The sequence below is a fragment of the Homalodisca vitripennis genome, chromosome 2, assembly GCF_021130785.1.
Source record: "Homalodisca vitripennis isolate AUS2020 chromosome 2, UT_GWSS_2.1, whole genome shotgun sequence".
NCBI lineage: Eukaryota > Metazoa > Arthropoda > Insecta > Hemiptera > Cicadellidae > Homalodisca > Homalodisca vitripennis.
The window spans coordinates 88575616-88597685 of NC_060208.1; the positions used below are offsets into that span (position 1 = coordinate 88575616).

General features: G+C 31.3%; 1 protein-coding gene across 1 annotated transcript in view; it reads left to right on the forward strand.

Moving 5' to 3' along the window:
* The first annotated feature begins 735 nt into the window (after nt 1-735).
* Nucleotides 736-22070, forward strand: part of LOC124354338 (neuroglobin-2-like) — a 31903-nt gene continuing 10568 nt past the window's right edge. The window contains exon 1 of the mRNA XM_046804709.1: nt 736-849. Coding sequence (XP_046660665.1) covers nt 847-849 — 3 coding nt within the window. The 5' untranslated portion in view covers nt 736-846. The remainder of the gene's footprint in view (nt 850-22070) is intronic.

The window sequence follows — 22070 nt, forward strand, 5'->3', positions numbered from 1 at the left end:
AGTCAGTTTTTATTTATTTACATGGTTTTACATGCGAAAGTGAATTCTACATCTACCTGTGTAGAGAATATTTGCAAGAAAATATTATTATAAATTTATTAATTAAGTACAATTTATACCTAATCAATGTATTTGCCCTTATAAAGTATTCACAAATTTAAAATTCGCTATCTTTAAGTTTAATTGTATGAGCATTTAGCCCAGTCTATCCCACAAGTTCATGAAAGAAACAGATTTCTATCTCCGTGTGCTCCGTCTGTATAGACGAAACATTTCAATTTAACTTGAAGGGTTAACATTTTCTTTTAAACTCCACCTCTACAAACTCTATGTAAAAATTTGAAACTGGTAGCTATCGGATCATACGGATTTTCTGTCTGGCCCAGGATGTGCGCCCAGGGGCGATAGCGAAGCCTCCCACGCTGACCCGAGGACCCGCTGGCTTACGTTCAACCTTGACACTATTATTGTAGATCGACAACATACGAATTATTCCCTTACACATTTCCATTTCATTTCTTTTTTTGGAGAAGGGAAATTCGTCCTAAATTTATTTGTGCCGAGGACTTTTAGGAGGAAATTCAAACCAAAAAGGAAGTGGCCAAAACTCATGAGTAACTGTTTCACAATGAACAAATGCGGTTGTATATGACGCAATGTGGAAGTCGATAGGTTATGAATTGTTAGGTTATATTATCAGGGAAATTTACTACTTGGTGGGAGCGTATACGTATATCGCCCGCGGCTCGCAGCGTATCGTCACATCGCATCTGGACGCTCAGTTGTCGGTACTTCCTCACCAGACTACGTTCGTTACACTGCCAAGGGCACTCACTGTCTGCAACCATGGTAGGTGACCAAGTCGTGCACTATTAATCTTTTGTAGTAGCAGGTTTACTACCAGTTAGTTTATTACTCAAAGTAATACTTTTGTGTTGATTCAATATTAAACCATTGTTCATTTAATAGGTCATCAACACAAATAAGCAATGTTTTTAATAATTAATCAACTAAGTTTTATTGTATTTTTATTCGCCCTTAATTTCAAAATACATCCTTAATGCTTTGTCCAGGTGTAATTTTACGTTGCGAACTTATACATTGTTATATATTTTAATTTTGTCCTGTTCCTTTAATTATGTGATCGGAAATATATTTTTATTTTATGTACTCTTAAATACGTAAACAAATTATTTTGAGTGTGTTTAAATTATGTATTTCCTCTGAATAATAAGAGTTGCCAAACTATTAGTTATGTGTACAACACGCCTACATGAACTATTTGGATCAAAGTTATCAATGAAATATCAATATTAACATTTCAGATTTGTTTACAGCTGTAGTTACATTTTGTTTACTTTTATATTATTTTCAAGTTGGTTTATTTTACTCCCTCTAATCCATGTCTTTCAAATTTCATTTAATTTTAATTAACAAGCTTAAATTTACATAAAACAAATTATAACTTTGTAAAATTTTGCACTAACCAATATTGAACACACTGTAAAAATTTTGAAGTTAAAAACAAATTTGTTTGATAAAACTTTAATGCTTTCGAAACATTTATTAATATACATATTTAAAAATATGTTGCATTTTATAAAGTTCTTTGGGTTTTCCCAATAAAAACTAAAAAAACAAATCGTAAAAAACATTACTCTTCAAGACGGATACTTAAAAAATCACTTTATTTTATGATAGTATAGAATAGGAAATTCCTGACTTAACAACCTATAAACTTACAAGGTGCCTTATTTTCTATAATCTCTAGAGAATGTTTTGCTCAATTGTAGCCGTCAAGGGCAAGTAAAGGTAGCGCATATAATTGCTTTTCTCAGCATAAAATATTTTATTGTGCTTTGTTTGGTTGCATAATGCGTTCGTAATGCGAGAACCATCATCTGTGATCGGTAGTAAAGATTAACGCCTCAACTATTTATAATGTTCATAGTCTGTGTCACAAACTGTTACGACTTAGTGCTGATTGCAACAAAAATGTACAGATTGGTCGCCTCCAATCTTGGTCCTTTTAATAGGTCTAAATCAGGACCATGCGATCTTTTATGCCATTTTGTTTGATGTTTTTAATCGATCTTACCTCTACAGGGTGTCCAAAAAGTCCCGGGTCGGTTAAATATTTTTCAAAATATTTAAAATAGAGCTATGCTTTTTCAATAGCTTATCAACCTATGCTTACATTTAAGATTTTCTTCTGACTCCTAGCGGGCCGCCCCCCTGAGGAAGTAGCGGATCACTGAATATGTGATAAAATAGATTTTTATGTCCAGTAACTTTGTGTAAGGTTTTGTAGCTCTATTTTAAAATATTTTGAAAAATATTTAACGGACCCGGGACTTTTTGGACACCCTGTATAACACAAAACCTTATTGTATTCAACAAACCACATATTATTCTTTTTATATGATTATAATATATAAATAAAGTTTCAAAATCCCGCTAAGTTACAGGCTTTGTTTATGTAAACCCAAATATCAAAATTTCCAGCTTTGGAAATTCTATATAAATATATCAAAATTTCTAGATGGTTTGTTATGTATGGCAAAACATAAAAAAATGTACACTTTGCATTTTTTTATTGGTTTTCTGTCTGACTGTCTGTCTATGAGATTGAAATAATAACTACCTCATAAAAATTTAAACCGTTTAATACCTTATTTCTTAAATCAGGGCCTTTTTTTAATTCAATTTAAATCCCACGTAAGTTCTATTTAAATTAATCTACAAGATGTAAAATATGCATTTCATCAATAATTTATAACCCTATCATAGTAAAGTAGTTAACACCATTTTGGATTTGTATGGCCTAGTATGCCTATTGATGACCTTTTGTTCTTACATTCTCCATGAAAATATTTTTTTATGTTTTACAGTTATGATGTCTTAGAATAACACACAGACAGGCGGAAAACAAAACTAGCTATGTTGTCTAGATACTTTCTAGACACCCCCAATATTGTAGGACTAACATTAATGGGAAGTTAGTGTGATAGGTCCCCTGTTTACAGGTAGGATTAGTTTATTCATAAGTCATAACCTGTAGTTTTACTCTAGTTAGAGATATAATCACTATCGGTTGTACTGATAGACGGTTGTAAACCTGTTTAAAATTCAAAAACCAAAACATAATTAATATATTATTTTAAAACTTATAATCGCACAGTAAGATAATGGTCCATTGCATAGACCTATCATTGCAGTTGTAAGCGTATTTGACTTATTTATTCCTAATATTCTAAAAATATCATTTTACACCTCTTATCAAAAGCGACCATTTCAAGGTAATTATTTCAATATTAACAATGCTATAAAAACGATGGTAGAGATCTCATATAATATAAAAAGCACAAACATTTTAAAGGTTTATATTATAAAATAAGAAACGGATAACAAAGAACATAAACCTATATCAATGCCTCTGTTGAACTGCCATATTTATGAAAGTTTATATTTATTTGAGATGGATGATATTTCCATTTGAAGTGTTCCTGAAAATATCTTTCTTAGTTACAAAAACTTATGTCTGTTTTCGTTATATTAACTAGCATAAGACTATGGGATAACCCCCATTTTTAACCGGTAAAACATTATTCGTAGTACATATTGAGCATTAATTCTAAGACTAATTAAAATACACGCAGAAAATAGAAGCGCTAACACATGACAAGCGCTTATGTACAAGCCATAACCTATTTTTCAGTGGATACTTTTTCAGAAGATTTTTAGTGAGTCACCAAATACCCTCAATACTATACATTATATATTAGAATACTGTCTGCAGAGATTTAGTAACTAGACAAAATTTAGCGCATCGTGAATAAGTAATTATTTCACTGGTTTGTACTATCTGAACCTAATATCCGACTTATAAAAGCTTAAATAGAAAAAAATATGATCGAACAAAAAAGTATGAACCAAGTATCATACTGTTTTATCTTGTGATAAACTTCACACAAACCCACTTCTGTCGTGGCCTCAAGAAACAAAACTCTAATATTTCGTCAGCTTTGAATAATTCGTTGTCTGAGTCATTAGTCTAGCTTGTAGAGTGACGTTATAAGATTATAATCTAAGTGCATCAGCATTGTTTACTGGGTCATCAAAATTATTATTGGTACTTACTGATCGTATTACATTTTTTACATTTAAGTGGTAAATTCTATTAATTATAAGCAGTTTATATTAAACGATTATATGGATTATAAAATACTTATATATAAAATGTATACAATGTAAACGTATACACTTAAAACATAACACTTAAGAAGTTAAAAATGCTTACAGTTGTAAAGTTACAAAATTAAATTATTAAATTATTATTTCACCGTTACAGTCAATATTTCGTTGATAGAGTATGATTTTTTGGTTACACTATTTTCAAAGTTGTTGCCTATTGACGTCAACAACAAAATGTAATAAAAGGGTTTTAACTATATTTACAACCAAAGGGATGTAACTGCTTATTTACATTAGAGAAGTAGCCTCGAAAGGCGTTTCATATAAATACGAGGTGTGATCAAAAAGTTCCAGGACTTTTTTATACTATGGGAATGCAATGCAAAGGTGTATTATTGTATACGATGCCAACCCATAGTAGTATGGGTTGGCATCGTATACAATAATACACCTTTTAACACTTTTTGATAGATTTATTGTTTATTTATGCCTATTTACCTTTTTATAATACCAATATAGAGCAACATGATTCTTATATTTGTTAGCCTTCTGAATATCTCGTAACTTTTGAAGATTTAAAGAACACAATTTTTTATTTCATGATAATTTAAAAATAGGTTGAAAGTCGTCCTTAACATTGAGTTTAATTCAAAAGGCCGTGGTAAAATTAGTTTATGAACTTATATGGTAATATTTGGCTAATTTGTATAATATTTTATGAATGATATGGCTAGTTTTGAGGAAAAGTGTGATTGATTTATTTTTTTAGCTGATTAGATTAGTACGATACCCTAATTACACCCGCGATTAAATTTATTACTCGTCTTCTTATTACTAGACCTACTAAAATTGTTCCCACGAATAGAAAGAATATAAATTATACCCATTTTTTTACATAAGCGGGTGAGACAACTGCTATTATTCAAATACAGCATGCTATGGATGACTTTTAATAGAATTTAGTTTTTATTTATATTAAATACACAATAATGGTATGTACAATAACTCTGGTCTACAGCTTCACTACAGTATTCCAACAACAAACATGTAACTAATAAATTATTATCTAAGTTATATAGCATTCAAGATAAGTATATGAGTTGCTGTCTTCGCACAAAATTAATTAAACTTGCTTTATATATTGGAACTTAAAATAACTTTGAGATTTTAGTGTTGGAACACTACCTAATAAAAATAAGTTGAATTAATAAACTAGTGTTAGTACCATTTGTAACAACCCATAAACAAACTTCGGATCGCATAAAATGTATACAAATTTTATTTACAGCGAGTATATTTACAAGAGTATAAGTAGTAAAGTTTATTAAGAATTCATAAACATTGTTATATTCTTCAAATTATTCGGTTGAGATATATATTGGAATTTAAAACATCATGTTCTGTGTATTATAATTTAATGTTACAAAATAATAATTTTCTAATTGTATACATATCTGTTTGTATTACATGTTGGCAATAGTCTAGCCGATATACAATTTGCATTGCTTAGGGACATAGCCCAGTTTTCCTAGATAGAGAATTGTCCCCTACGAAAGAAATCGATCATCAGCCTCGCTAGCTCTGGTGGGTGTCGAAATGGGAGGATGACAAAAAAGTTAAAATTTGAAAAAATAATTTCTCAGATCACATTTTTCCATATTTGACACATTTGAAGCCAACCGTAAGACACTTAAATAAATGTGAAATCAGTACCAACACACCATATAGACCTACAGACCTGAAAGTAGCGACTCAGAAACTTTATATAGTTGTCTGATGGTGATATATCAACATTTATATGTGTCTGACAGTGGGTTTTATGTGTGGCTTGATAAGAAAAAGGTTATTTCTGAAAAAACTTATTGTTTCATATTTTTAACCCTTCCGACCCTTCTCATTTCGATCTCCGCCAAACTAGCGTGGCTGTTGGGTTAATTTAATTTTTTTGTGTCTCTATTGATTTCAAGAAAACCTGGTTATGTGCTTATGCGATGCAAATTTGCTCTCGGATCATAGACTTTATTAAATATTGCAGTCATAATAATAATAATAATAATAATAGTCTCTTTATTGCATTATTTTAACAATTTTTACATCGTACCGCAATCGTCAATAGTTTAAGTCAATATACACGATTTCATATTATCATTCACACAACTTCATACTCACAATTCATACAATCATTCAAGATATAATAGCATTGGCCTCAGAAATATCCCAGCGGCTTATCATGAATTCATCAACAGAGTAGAAAGCCTTGGACACTGAAAGAAGTTTGAGACGCGTTTTAAATTGATTTTAATTATTGGAAATTTTGATTTCTTCGGGGAGCCTGTTGATTAATCTGACACCAACTTCTTGCGGTAGATATGTCCTGCAATTGGAGTACCCCAAGGAACATGAATAGGTATAATTTTTTTCTTAGTTAGTCAGGGAAATCGGCGAATAATAAATCAAATACAATTGTCCTCGGACCCGGCCGGGACCGAGCAGTTTATTCAACAGGCATAAAGTGTTGATGGGGGGGGGGGGTAACAGGTAGAGGAGGGGACGAAGGACGCGCACAGTTGTGCGACAATTGGCGAGGTGCGGAGCGCGCGTGCGTCCAACGGCGACCATGGTGAGTCCACTTTCATTCATTACTACTATTATTTCATTCATAACTTTCACCTATATCAACCTTCACCTTCGCATTTCAAATTACAGTGATATTTACCTGTAGATAACAGAATGCTGTCTAAAGAACGTATAATGATTGGTACGCATATTTATGTTACTTATATTGACGTCTTGTAACTTAATGTTTCAATTTAAAATACTACTTTCTTTAATAATTAATAAAAGACAACATCTAATTGTTCTCTAAGTATCTTCTTGATTACAAGTGAGTACAAACATATAAGCACACATATATTCATAATATTATTAAAAAGTGTAGCAAATTTCTGTTGTTATTGTGAGTATAAATAATAAACTGAAACCATGGATTTTAAACATGTATTTAACAATACCCGACACGTGATTTGGCATTATACCATCTTCAGAGTGAAAAGAAAATTCTATGCATATAGTAGCCTACTCTACAAAGAAAATTCGGTCTGTTAATTTTAGGAATGAAATTTTGATTATATATTTCGTGTTACTAAAATATAGGTATGAAATGGTTATTTACTGTGTATATGACAAAAATCTTCTCAAGGAAAGGAAATGGGTATACTTACCCTTTCACATAAAAACTTAAATATTGGTTAGGCTTGCAATTACTAAAAATTATTTCGTTTATCATTTATATAATGTGTTGTAATTGTGAAATTTAACAGCAACATTTACTAAAAAATGTAATATCCAAATTAAAAAATCCAAATGTTGAATGGCATGTAACGAGTAAAATTATGTTCAATTACTTAAAGAAGATTCCTCGATGGAATTTAACCTTTTAACAAGCTATTTAAATTTCCGTTAATAGCAAATTACTGGTTTCAAAAGTAATGTATTGCAGAGCGAGAATATAATTAAGCGCGAGGCGAAGCCGAGCATGAAAGATTATATTAAACCCCCAATAGAACTTTGAGACGAATATTAAACGATACTTTTCATCATGGTGCAAAAAAATCACACTACATAGACATATCATAATCTAATAATTGATTGTTCTTTTATAAGGAAACGTAACACTATTTTATTATTCATTTTGGTTTTTAAATAATCTCTTTGAAAATAGGGCTGTCAAAACAAATGACGGAATCACAATATTTTATACATGCAAAGAGATTATTGCAGTGGGGAAAGACTGTTTACATAGGGAAAGTAATTTTTGGGAGAGGCAAATCAGCTGACTTAGCTATGAGGGAAACAATGAATATCGCAGATATCAGTTGTATTGGAAAGTAGTCCATTACCATACAGCGTAAAGAAAACATATCTGCTACTTATAAATTATTTGGCTATTAGGTCATAAGTCTAATAGCTGTTAGAATCCTTCATTTTATGGTTGCGTTTAAATTAATTTTCAAATAGTCTCATTTATAGAGAAATATTTTTATTAGCGTAAAAATTGTGTTGACTATTTAGTACTATGTAGTTGTTCGTACCATGCAGTTGCTACTTGGTACTATTTTGTATTTTGCACTGTTTGTTGTTCGAATTGCTACGTACTGCATAGGAATACTTAGTTATTCCATAATAATGTAACCAAACATTATAATAAGTGCATTATAACAATATAATGAATACTACTCTTGTACGCGTTTTTTCATAGATTGTCAGGAACAAAAACACACTGGATATGTAATTCAACTACCGGAAGACTGGATTTTGAAAATGGTCCAATGTTGAGTGTATGAATTCTTCTTGTCGCCCGACATCTGCACCGAACCTTTGGATGTAGTGGATCACGTAAGGAGTCCAGAACGTCCTTCATTGGTGAAGGAATTGGATTTTCTATTGGTATACTGCTCAATTTCAGCATTACAAAACAATAGAATCTTCGTGGTTCGTAATGCTCATTAAACTGTAAGATTTACCCGTTATCATCTGTATCAAAGAACCAGCTGACCCTAGCTAGTAACCCACTTTAATCATTCTTCATTCATACTTATTGCATAACTCGACATTTCAGCGTCTCAAGTTGTAAGCTGTATAAAAGCTACTTGTAAAATAGATAAATGAGATGGACAATTTGTGACAGGAACACACTGAAATAAAAATTTCATATGGTTTCAAGATTAGAATTCAGTAACAATATTGTTTTTTATTTTTTATTGGCTTCTAATAGCGTGTTAATTTTGCTATTTAGCTTCATAATAAAGGAAAAATGATTAAATTGATTGATTTGTATTCTTAAATACGTACAAACGCCCAACATTTAATTTATAAACTTTATTTTCCTGTATTTCCAATCAATTCCGAATTTGTAAAACGTTTTTAAATAGGTAAAAACCTTTACTTTATATAAATGTATAACAAATAATTTTAGAAATATTTGATTTTCAATTTATAGAACGCAAAATAGACTTGAACTTTCGAAAATATAGCTGTTTTTAAGATATTAAATAAACAGTCTGCTTTAGTTATATAACTGTAGAAATTAGTTTCGTAGTCATATCCGTGTAGGTATCAACGTCATAATATAGAGCATGGCTCATTTCATCTTGTTTTAAAATAAAATTGCTCACGACCACAGGATGAGGAGTATAAGAATTTAACTGCAAATCGAATCCCTCTCACACCCAGCCCAAGCAATTAACTGCTGATGCAGTTTCTCCAGTGCTCCATTAATCTCTAATTTCGCATGGTCTTATAGTTAAACTAGTGATTACATTTATGTTTCTTTTGTTATTAAACCAAGTGGCAGAATTTTCGCGTTATTAGAAATCTGTTTGAAAAGCGATAATTTCGTACCTCCTTACTTTTTTGTTTTTTCTTAAATACTTAATTAATACGTTGTGCTTCTTTAGTTTATAAAAAATATCGAATAATTTAGGTAGTTTTCAAAGAAATCCACCTCTTGCAATGACCCTAATGTTGGATTTTTCGGAATAGTTCTTATAAATCACTATAATCAATATATACATTTATTTGTATTTATTTATTTTATACACTTATGGATTTATGCAATATATACTCGTATTTATATAACGTGAGATAATGAACACGATGACTGCCGTAATTTTGTATAGATCCAAACTAAATTTGGTATAGGCAAAGTATTTTTACCTAGCTTGGATGAGTTTCGGTTTGAGCCAATTGTAATCAAAACTAAGAAAGTCTACGAAAAACTATTTTCTATTCGTGGAAAGTATGTTTACTTAATAAATCGGTCGTTACAAAATAACTTTAAGCGAGAGAACTACAACTCTGTAAAGCTTCTTTCTGGCTTTTTATAATAAAGTTTAAAATAATAATATTCTACACCTTATATATTTTTGTAATCCTTTTTAAGCAGCATAAAACTGTAAGACTTTGTTTCAAATTTAATTTATACACTTTAAATTTACAATGTTTGCGTTAAACTGCTTCTGGATATATTTTTAATCGTAATCTTACCTTTATGCCTCCCCCCTTCTTACACCCTCTGCTACAAAATCCCGAAACTCAGTGTCGTGCGACAGATTTTCAATTTCTTTCTATACTTTCCAATTAATACTTGGGTAGTATAGAACTGCTGCAAAGTAATATTTTTAGAGGTTTAGTAAATTTTGATTTATTTTATTAATCTATCTCGAAAATGTAACTCAAAACAAAGAAAATTAAAGGTGCAAGTGATACCAAGCGGCCGATCGTCTGCTCGCTGCTGGTTATTAGGAAAATCTCTTTACAAAATATTATTATTTGTAGACATTGATAACACTATAATTGCAAACCATTATTCTGTTGATAATTAACTGTATTTGATAATTAAGTGAGAGTTCATGAGAAAATATCTGTTTGGTTAAAAGGCCTGAAAGTTAATTACAGACAAAAGCAATGCGGTATGCTGCCTTTGAAGATAATGATTCTATAATGAGAGAGGACTCTACCTTAGTGCAAATGATTTCTACTTACTCTCGGTTTAGCAAAGTTTGTACATACACTCGTTCCATAAACAAAAATATGTAATAAAATTTTATATATTTTAATAAATTTTATGTGGAAATATACAAAAAATGTCTTTTCCATTAAAACCAACTTACTTCCACCAAGGATACAAAGCAGAAAATGTCACTTGGTTCAATACACTCAAATACTTTTGTATAATTAAATGCTTTAAATAATTAATAAAAAATCTATCATCTTTTACTCTTCGTACAGCGTGTTATCTCGTCGGCTCACATAAAAGTAACCGAACTGCAGCTGCCTACTACAGACCAATCAGTATCAATTCGAGCAAGAAGTCAACTCTGGACTGCTACTCCACTCGTTATACTAACAAGTCTCAAGTAGAGGGTCAACAGATCTGTCTATCAGCTACAAGGATAAATGGTCCTGAGACTGGTTGTGGCCTTCTGTCATATCGTCCTGTGAACACTTCGTTTTCAATCATTAATCATCCTGTTACTCAAGCCATTTTTCAGCGAGTGTACATGTTGTTCAGTGAATCCTTGGCCTTCAAATTGGCAAGTCAAACGAGTTTTGGTAGAATTGGAAAGAAGAGGCAACTGTATTCAAAAATTTTAAAGAAAAGCATTATTAATATTTCTCACTAAGTCCGCCCATTTCATGTGTCACAAATTAGTAGGAGAACTCCTAATACTTGTTAACTATTAATAACTTGTTATATATTTATGGAATTGCTCTATTAAAAATTATCCTTTTCGACAATGTCATTTGAAAACGGATTTATTGTAAGGTTAATAGTAGTAGGCCTGAGCACAGAAAAGATGCGCTTACTTTGGTTGTGCGAGTGTTTAAAAAACCGCAGATACCTACAAGTCAACAAACTTCATTAGTGTTTCACTGGTGCTTACTACAATTATGTACTAGAATTGACCATCAAATTGCGATAGACAAATTTTCAGAGAGGCTTCTATAAATTACTTTTATGTTTTCAACGATTACATAAGGGTAATTGACATGGCAGTACATTACCTCAATATCTGAGACTTATCATTAACTTTCATAAATCTAAATCTCACGATCTGCCAAACACGAAGAACTAGGGATGATAACGTATTTACTAACATATTTTAGAAGTATAGTCCAAAAATGAAAATACCAAATAAAAAACATACTTATTTTTGTAAATTTTACAGGTTATAAATCTCTCTATATGTATGATTCCATACCATTCAGTATTAAAAAATGAGATTGTATGTAGCAAACTTAGAGTTGGAGAGCAGGGGTTATTTGTCTTGTTTAATTATAACTGTTATCTTTATGAACAGCAACTTACTGTTAACAGAATCAAAATGATCCGAAAGGCTTATATGGGTAAACAATTCAATTCAACAATTCATCACGGTATTTCATTAAAGCGAAATATACGTTATAAAAAGATAATACAGTAAAATTTATTGCGAAATATAAAAAATATTATGCTACGTTATGTTATTATGATATTAAGTAATGATATTTTTATATTCACAGAGTAAAAATATTCAAAATATATTTATTAATAAATTACGTGTACATAAATATTTGCTGCGAATATTAGTATGTATTTAATCTGCATTATTAGTATTATATATAAAGTACTTAGCCTTCCACATTGATTTATTTTTCACTCACACGCAGACCTTATAGTAACATAAAGGTTCTAGGATTCAAGTATTTTATTTATTTATGGATCACAATAAAGTCTTTCAGAAGAAAGTGTGAATGTGCTATTTGAATGTGGTCCATTTGGAAACAGTTGGTTTCATTCCAGAAACAATATTTGTGTTGGGTCTGATAACATTCCTGCAAGTCTGAAGATAACTTTATGGCCTCCCCCTTCCTCTCAGCGCATCTCAGCTGTTGGCTATTTGTTCACATTTATTGCAGTTCTTTGAATATACATTGGCCTGTTACATGTTGTCTTTGTAATTTGTTTGAATTTCTATGAAATGTGCAAAGATAACAGTTATAATTAAACAAGACTACACCCCTGCTCTCCAACTCCGGTTTGCTACTTATAATTCAGTTTCTAATACTGATTGGTATAGGAATCATACATATATTGAGATTTATAACCTGTAAAATTTACAAAAATAAGTATGACTTTTATTTTCGTCTTTTCATTTTTGGATTATACTTCTAAAATATGTTAGTGAACATTGAAAAATTCTACTTAGATTGCCAGAGTTGTATTATATAGTCATCATGGTAGCACTTATGATACAAACTTGGTACAATATAATTAATCCTATACACAAATCTCGCTAAGTTCACTTTTCATTAGGCCGCATGGTACATTTAAACTTGAAAAATACACGATACTGTTATTTATGGGCATAGAGAGAAAGTAAAAAGATATTTGTAATACATCTAACATTTTATTATTTTTTATTATGGCCACTTTTGGTACTCGAACACTATTCGAGATATCGTTTCCCCAAAAGAATCTCTCGGTCACAAAAACTGGGGAAATAAATGCTGAAACTAATTCAAACTGTGTACAAAAATTGATTTTATAAACGCCTAGTTAAGTTTATTGGCCAGCTTGGTACGCTATTTCTTCCTGATGTGGCAGCCGTTCAAACCTTGAATTCACAGCTCTTTTGAGTATGGAGCATAGACAAAAAATTATTTAATTCGTCAACAATTCCTTATAGTTGAAATCCTATATTTCTAAAATAGACCGTATTAATACTCCAACTGTCATACGATCTACCTATTTCTTCATGGTGAGAAGAAATAATTATTTATATTTATAACATTATAGAAACCACTGTGAGTTGGTGATAAAAAAATATTCTGCCATTTTTAAATATAAAATTTATAACTTAATAATCGAAATGAAAGACAAAAATTATTAAAATTAATGACACTAAGAATATACAACAACAAACTTACTATTTATTAATGACACAAACTCTAAATATAGTTTGTTATAAAGATATATGTGAGCAATCTGCTACAGTAATATACGGTATAGAACCATTTGGTTTACAGAGTTAGTAAATTAAACTGAATACACTTGCTCTTACCAGGCTTCCAGAGAAGCGTGGTGATCGATACATTAAAGATAATGTAACCATGTTTATGTGCAGTGGTTTCCTCATATCTCCCTTTATAGACTTATGTTCTCAATACAAAGTTTTTGGTGTCAATATTCTTGCTATCAAATATTTAATATTCAGTATTTGTAACCAACGTTTATTTGTTTACTCGTTCTGGGTTATTTAAATTTTAAAATTTGCAAAGATACGAAAACTATAAATAGTGAACAACATAAAACGCAATCCTTTTTACTTGTAAGTATTTTTTGTTGATGGATCTAAATATTACTCGTCATTAGGATATAAGTTAACATTGTAAACAAAAAGCAGGTTGTACATTCTAGATCTTTAATCTTAAATAAAGAATATGCTCCTTATTCCACCATCTTGAGGAATATTTAGTAAAGAGATTCCAAGTCAATCGTCCACACAAGAATTCTCTGTTGAGGCATTTCAGAGAGCCTGTCAGTGAAACAATTGGTATCATACACACAACTCTAACGATTTATTTAATTAAATGAGACATTCTTTGCGTGGGTTTTATACAAAAGAACAGTGTGATTTTCCTATTTCAAAATATTTTTACAGCCCAATGTCATACAAGAAACAGCTGTACATATTACAAATATAAAGTATCGCTCTTTGCTATTGGTTAGCCTTTGAGTACAAGAGATCACGGAACTCGGGAAATTTCACCAATTGAACAAAATTCCTGATTTATAAGTAAAAATCATCAAATTTCGATTAGTATTCATAATTGGTTTGAAAGAAGATATGGCTTAAATTCATCATAACATATTCTACAATCTTCTGACGATTATGTGCTTTGTGATGGATGTTAATACATTTAGCTTATATGTAATCCGCCGCTTAAAGACGTACAAACGTATAACTACTTCAGATAATTTCAAGTACTGCATAATTCATTTTTGTGGTACTTTATGATAAATTGAAGTGATTTTCATTGTACTAAACGTTAAGTGCAGGATTAAATCAACGAGTGAATGGGTTAATGGAGCACATTTTATCCACTAACAGATAGAGAGAGCTATTCAGAGATAAAATACGAGTTCATATCGTCTTTCTGGAATCACTACGCCAAGTTATAACAGGAAGTAACACGTTAATATTTTATGAAACATTAGATGGACGGATCTTTCTTATCGTAGATCGAAAGTTTTTTACGGTTAATTTATTGTTTGCCTGTTAAAGTAAAAATATGTTATCGAGTTTTAACTAATTTTGCGAAGACCTTTGAGTTTTTGGTACATACGTAAACTGGATAACACTGCTGTAATTATACATAGTTGTGGGAAAAGGTTACAGAAATTTTAAAAAGATCATAGCTCAGTTATTATTTTGTTAACCTAAAAGTAACTGAAACATTTTTCACACTCCTTAAGAGGTTTCAAATAAGCTCCGTATGAAATTCTTTTGATAAATTATACAATTTAAATTATATTATATTCACATCACCAACCCTGATATTAAAACTTTCAAGACTTAGAGGCGTAGGTCAGTCAAAATATCTTTGATTCTATCAAACCTCCATGGTACAATAAATGTTCTTGTATTTCAGCAGATTTTAGGCCAGGAGTCCAACATTTGACTAAGATAAACAGTAAGAATACGATGGTCAATTATCGATAAATGTTTTAGTACATAATATTATTGTAGTATCACTAATATTAAGGAATACCAACATTTTCCAATACAATATTTATTTTGTGCAAGGCCTTTCTGAATCAAAGATTCCAATCATCAAGCACTTCACAAATTATTATTAAATGTTTAACATTTTTGTACATAATAATGTAATTTTATAATAACATGTGGTAAACAATTCTGGATTGTACGGTTAGCATCAGTATAAAAATATTTAATTATAATTTAATTTTAATATCTTATATATATAAAAATGAATGTTTGTTGTATGTTTGTCCTTTATGGAATCGTGAACTATTGGACCGATCATGATGAAAAATTTGTAACGTATATGTATTTTTCCACGGAGAAGGTTTATAAGCTATGCCCATCCCTTTCCCGATTCAGGGATTCCGCCCCCACTGGTTACAGAAATAACCATAAGGAAATGCATTGCAGCAAACATATGTTAACGTCTTTTCAAATTTTTAATCAGCTGTTCTTTGTAAACATATATTACACTTATAGTTTTAAAAGCATAGAGTAAGCTTAAGAGAAAACGACAAATTTGTTTAAACTGTTTCTGCAATCACTGTTAAACATAGACTTTACTATCCAGATAATTACAATTCAAATTTGACGTAAAAATTCACACCTTTAACTGCAATATTTATTTAATATAAACCATGCTCATGCTTGATCAGAAGAGTAATGCAGATATCATAATTAAGTATCTTACGTTGGCTACAAATATAGAATGTTATAAAATCAACCTTAGTTGTATGTTTTTTTTGACAGAAGTATGGTTCTCAAAAACTCCGTGTGTACATATTCTCTCGATCGAGACAACAAAGCAAGCTCAATCGTGGCATCGGAGATATAACTAATTTAATCTAAAATTTATTTTAGTAAAAAAAAAATTTACTAAGTATATAAAGGACTTCGGTTCTAAGATTGCGTGCGAAGCCGTGGGTAACAGCTAGATAGGAGGCAGGAAATATGGTACATACCTTCATAATAACGCCCAAGAGGCTCACGATGGAACGACTATCAATTATCTCAGCAATGTTTAGAATGTTGATAGAAAAAGAATAAGTGAATATAGTGTACTGTTTTCAACGGGAAATTGCGTGCGAAGCCGCGGGCAACTTTTGCAAAAAATTATTGAAATGCGCAGCAAAGCGCGCCGGGCCCCCGCTAGTTTTTTTATAAATTGAGATGAGAGTAAAACTGAATTTTTAATTGGTCCGTCTTCATTATTGATAAGTTTTTCTTGATTTATGTTAATGTAAAATGTTTCCCCAAGCATTTAAATGTATTGTGTTAGTAACTTCTTTTAATAATCGTAAATTTTTATTAGAGATGGTGTGTCCAGATTCAATACAGTGATTCGCCACAGCAGATTTTTCATTTCTTCCATATTTTTTATGTGCAAAGTGTTTCTTTGAATCGTGTCTTAATGTTCCTTTTAGTTTGGCCAATGTACAATTTATCACAGTCGCTGCATTTAATTTACCGTACATCCAAATTGTTTACCATATGTTATTATTAAATTAAATTATTATTACAAAAATGTAAACATTTAATAATTTGTGAAGTGCCTGATGATGGAATCTTTGATTCAGAAAGGCCTGCACAAAATAAAATATTATATTGGAAAATGTTGTATTCTTTATATTAGTGATACTACAAGAAAAACCGTTTTCCAATGCTCCAAGATTCTACACATAATATTATGTTTCAATTATGATTAATGAAAACATTTCTTTTATTAGCATTGGAATTAATGTATTTTATTGTACTAAAATTAATTCGTCCAAATGAACTGCATCACAAGTGCTAGATAGATTCATATTAAAGCGCCAAGGATTGCCTGATTCGGTGACCTCAGAAACGGAAAATATAACGGAGAAAATTATAAAATATAATTTCCCGAGTTCGGATCCACAGTAGGATACTCAGAAAAACAGAACCAAAAATCGTTGATGCGTCTTAGACGCGACACTCCACGTTTTTTGAATACTAATTAGTTGTGATTACTATTTAAAACAAACTCCAAACAACATATAGCACTATACGAATAATAAACCTTTATACCAATGAATAAACCGAAATATAGGAATATTTAAGGACCTGAAAGAAAAGAATCATCGCACAGACGAACACACACGGACGGACGTTCATTTAACCTTTAACCACAAAATCAATAGCTATATTCCTTGTCCTATAAATAGCTATATGTTAATAGGAACCTATATGCCACGTTTTAAGATTTTAGGATATTTTTATTTAGAATTAAAGAGGGACAGGTGGATTTGCAATGTAACTATTTTTGCAACTATACATTTCAAAAAGCTCTTTCAGATGTAAATAATACTGCCCTTATAGGGGTATAAAGCTCTAAGATAGTGTTAATTGTTTTTGAGAGAGCGGTAGTTTGTAAGGTGAGTTCGTCTTTTATGTAAGAGCGTTAATTGTCTCTAATAACGTATACATTTTTAATGGATATTTACAGTAAAGTAGGAGTAGAATTCAGAGCTTCTATTAATTCGTTGGTATAGCACTCGTATCTACCAGGAGTCCTATATGTAACGCACAGTTTATGTAAGAGCGTTAATTGTTTCTAATAACGTATACATTTTTAATGGATATTTATAGTAAAGTAGGAGTAGAATTCAGAGCTTCTATTAATTCGTTGGTATAGCACTCGTATATACCAGGAGTCCTATATGTAACGCACAGTTTATGTAAGAGCGTTAATTGTTTCTAGTAACGTATACATTTTTAATGGATATTTACAGTAAAGTAGGAGTAGAATTCAGAGCTTCTATTAATTCGTTGGTATAGCACTCGTATATACCAGGAGTCCTATATGTAACGCACAGTTTATGTAAGAGCGTTAATTGTTTCTAGTAACGTATACATTTTTAATGGATATTTATAGTAAAGTAGGAGTAGAATTCAGAGCTTCTATTAATTCGTTGGTATAGCACTCGTATATACCAGGAGTCCTATATGTAACGGACAGTGAATGATTTTATGATAACATTTTCCAGTAATTAAAACTTCATGTACTTTTTTAAGTGTAAGTGTAACAAATTACTGCTAGATATTTTGTTATATTAAACGTAGACAAGGCCTATAGAACCAAAATTAAATAAAACTCTTAAATATTTTTCAAGATCTAAATTACATTTATAATTAAAGTTGAAAAGTAAACAAATACTAACACTGAATGATTATTGTTTACACCGACAGTTCCATTCCTAAGCTGAATAAAATGGTAAACCGGCAGGTTACTTTGTCACGAGTTATTTAAACATACACCCTCGTCAAAAGAAACCCCTTGATTCGGACAGTAAGTTCAAGGCCCATGCAACATTATTGTGCGATTAATGAAGAAGAAAGGGTTGACATCTTAATACCACAGACGTTTAACTTTCGAGAATCTCTAAAATACTTAACAATTTCATTAGTGTCAGCTCCCCATGTCTAGAATTACAATGGTTGTCGGAACCATTGACATGAAATGTAGCTTAAAATGTGAAGGTGATGCGTTTTTAACTTATTTTGTCTGGTCAATTATTGTACGCATATCACATGAGAATGCTTTAGTCGACTGTATTTCGTAAACGTGAAGATGTAAACGCTTGCGTAAAACATTTTTATTGTAGTTTTGAGAATTGTGAGTAGCAACCTTCGCTTAGCAATTTATTTGTTGTGCCTTGTTACACAACTTTTTCACGTTAACGTTTCCATTTTGTTGAAGCTACTCGTACCAACGTCTAATGATGTTAGTATGAGGTGTCCCGTGTCATCAGTGTCAGCAACACGTCGGAAAGATCACTTTACAGATAGAACACACTTAAATTACAACCATCACTGTGCTTTTTGCTGAATATCGCCTTCCTGTCGCACACCTTTTCTGAAGGTCAAGTGTGCAACGAGCATCAGATGATGGTCAAGAACAGTTTCTCAAACAAACAAACTCTATGATATTTCTATTAGTTGGTTGGTCGAATTATCACTTTTTATCAAATACAACGCCGCACTATATTTGTAACGCCACCCTTAAAGAAAATGAAATGAAAAATAAACAATTTATCACCACTGGGCTAGTAACGCAGTTAAACGTACTGACAGCAGCAGCGTAACTCGGTCATGCACGACCTTCTGTGTGCCTGAAATGTGCGGACCGGGTAAACCTACCGGGTTTTGATCTTATGTGTAGTGTGTGTTATGTAACTGAGTAATACTGCTGACGAAGCTAACGCCGGTGTACGAGTATGTAACGTGTTATCATCCTCTGATGATGGTATCTTAATACCGAAACGCGTAAGCGGTTTTTAGTATTGGATTGTACGACAAGGTCTATAGTTGCAAGCCTTGTATACTAGCAATGCTTAATCAATGCAACCCAAGAGATGCAATAAATACATAGGCTATTATTTGGCCCTTCAAGTAAAGTCGATAGTAAGTTATTAGCCAACAAATAAATGCCAAAAAAAACTATCATCTTTGGCTCACTACAGACGTTGGATGTAAATGTAAAGTGAAAATTATGCAAACCTCGAATTATGAAGTTTTCAATTATAGTTTTGAGTGCAATCATGTGAGAGAAAAAAACACATAACTCTCCTTTAATGGAAATAATTGCCACCTAACAAAGCTAAAGACAGAAAAAAGCAATGAATACTCACGGAACGTCTTTGTTACTCATACTCTTATTTTCTTCACTTGAAATGGATTTTCTTAATTCCTACTCTGGCAAGCAATCCTGACACGGTCACGGTCACTGACCACTCTCAATGTCTTAACCGCAACCTTGGTGGTTTGATTACAAAAGGCGTGCAATGATTGTACTAATTCTTTTTTTCAATATTCAACCACAATTTCTTATCTATTTGTAATTTCTTCTTCCTTGGACTAATAAGTGTGATAATATGGTATCTTTACTGTTACGTGCATCCACTTATTAGTGGTTAAAAAAAATCCAGTATTTCCTACATGGAAGGAAGCTTTTGACATTACTCATTGCAAGAGTTATTGTCTTATGATAAGAACTTCATCCACAAACTATTATCAAGTAATATTGAATTATTAATTCAAATATGATTTTTTCTGTACTACTAAATAAATATTATAAACATATATACTTAGTGCATTTAACTTTATGATTTGTGGAATATGTTTAACTTATGTATTAAATATTATGTACTAAACATGTACACCGTTTCTTATAAATTTTAAGTAATTTAAACCAACTTTAATAAAATGGTGTTATGTCTCTTAATGTATAATATTGTTGCTGTTGAAAGTTTCGGAAAGGTGCGGTTATATCTAAGCTATTAAGCATAGTACAGCAAAGTATGTGTATATTATCGTGTTGATTATAACTACTTCCAAACCATAACATTGTTGGTACCTAATAAGTTTTAGTAAGACATCTGTACAAGATTATGATAAATATACGATAACGTAAGAAGAGAATATAAGGATAGTTTAAAATAATCTTAATTAACCATGATAAGTTCGTGATTCAGTTCTTTTTGACTACAGATTGATGATAGTTTCGTTCCCAGCATTAACGTTTTCGTTTATACAGCTTCAGACGTTAACCATTTCCTGTATTGTCGAAACACCTCAGATTCTCTTAAGATCGTTCCCATCAACATACTTTGTTACTATGTGCATTCTTGCTTTTTTGTTGGCTATTCCATCGTTAAGGATCAGCTATTTTTTGTTTAACATCATTATTTTGCCAAGATATTTGCCTTTACCTTCAACCATTACTTCCTTATTTGCTTTCCTTTTGATCATGTTATTGTTTACTCTCTATACAGATTAATTAAGTTTCCATGAGTTATTCTTTTAGTAATTTTTTGTTGTACTGTGCAGGTTCTAATAATAGAACTGCATATTTTTCACATTTTTTGTGGGATTTTGATAACGTATGATTCCGGTTGGAGTCACGAAAGAGTTACGTATGATATTGCGGCTGGCTGTCATTGCTGAACTTGCTGACACAGTGCGTGTATCAGGTGACCTAACTGCTGTGTGCAGACATTGTTTGTGAAAGTTTAAATTATGATTTGACACTTATGTCACTAGATTACTTCATTCAGAACTAATCATCGCTTGCTCTTATCAAGAAAAATATTATCGATTGGTATTTTATAAGGCTTATTTGGTAACTTCATTGTGTACATACATTGAAATTTGTTACTATACCATCAGAGTGCTAAAGTGTCAGGTCTTCGCGATGTATATAGTGTACTTACATTCAACCTTAGTAAGGTGATAAATGTGTAATAATAATTATATGTAGTTGGACTAATTAAAACACAGCTTTCCTAACAATCCATTTCCCTATAACTGTAGTCAATCGGTTATTACGCTAGTGCAGCTAAAGAGGTAGTACGCTAATTCCAACATATCCCAAGTTCGTAGGATTCCTAACTTCAAACTCCCAACTATCCAGATGATGAATTTCATAATCTCATACTTGAAGCCATGCTTTAAACTTAAGCTTGAGCAACTATTGCTTTATTTAAAACCTAACATTTCTTATGTACTATATTTAAAATAAAAAGTTCACAAATGCAAAAGATTGTC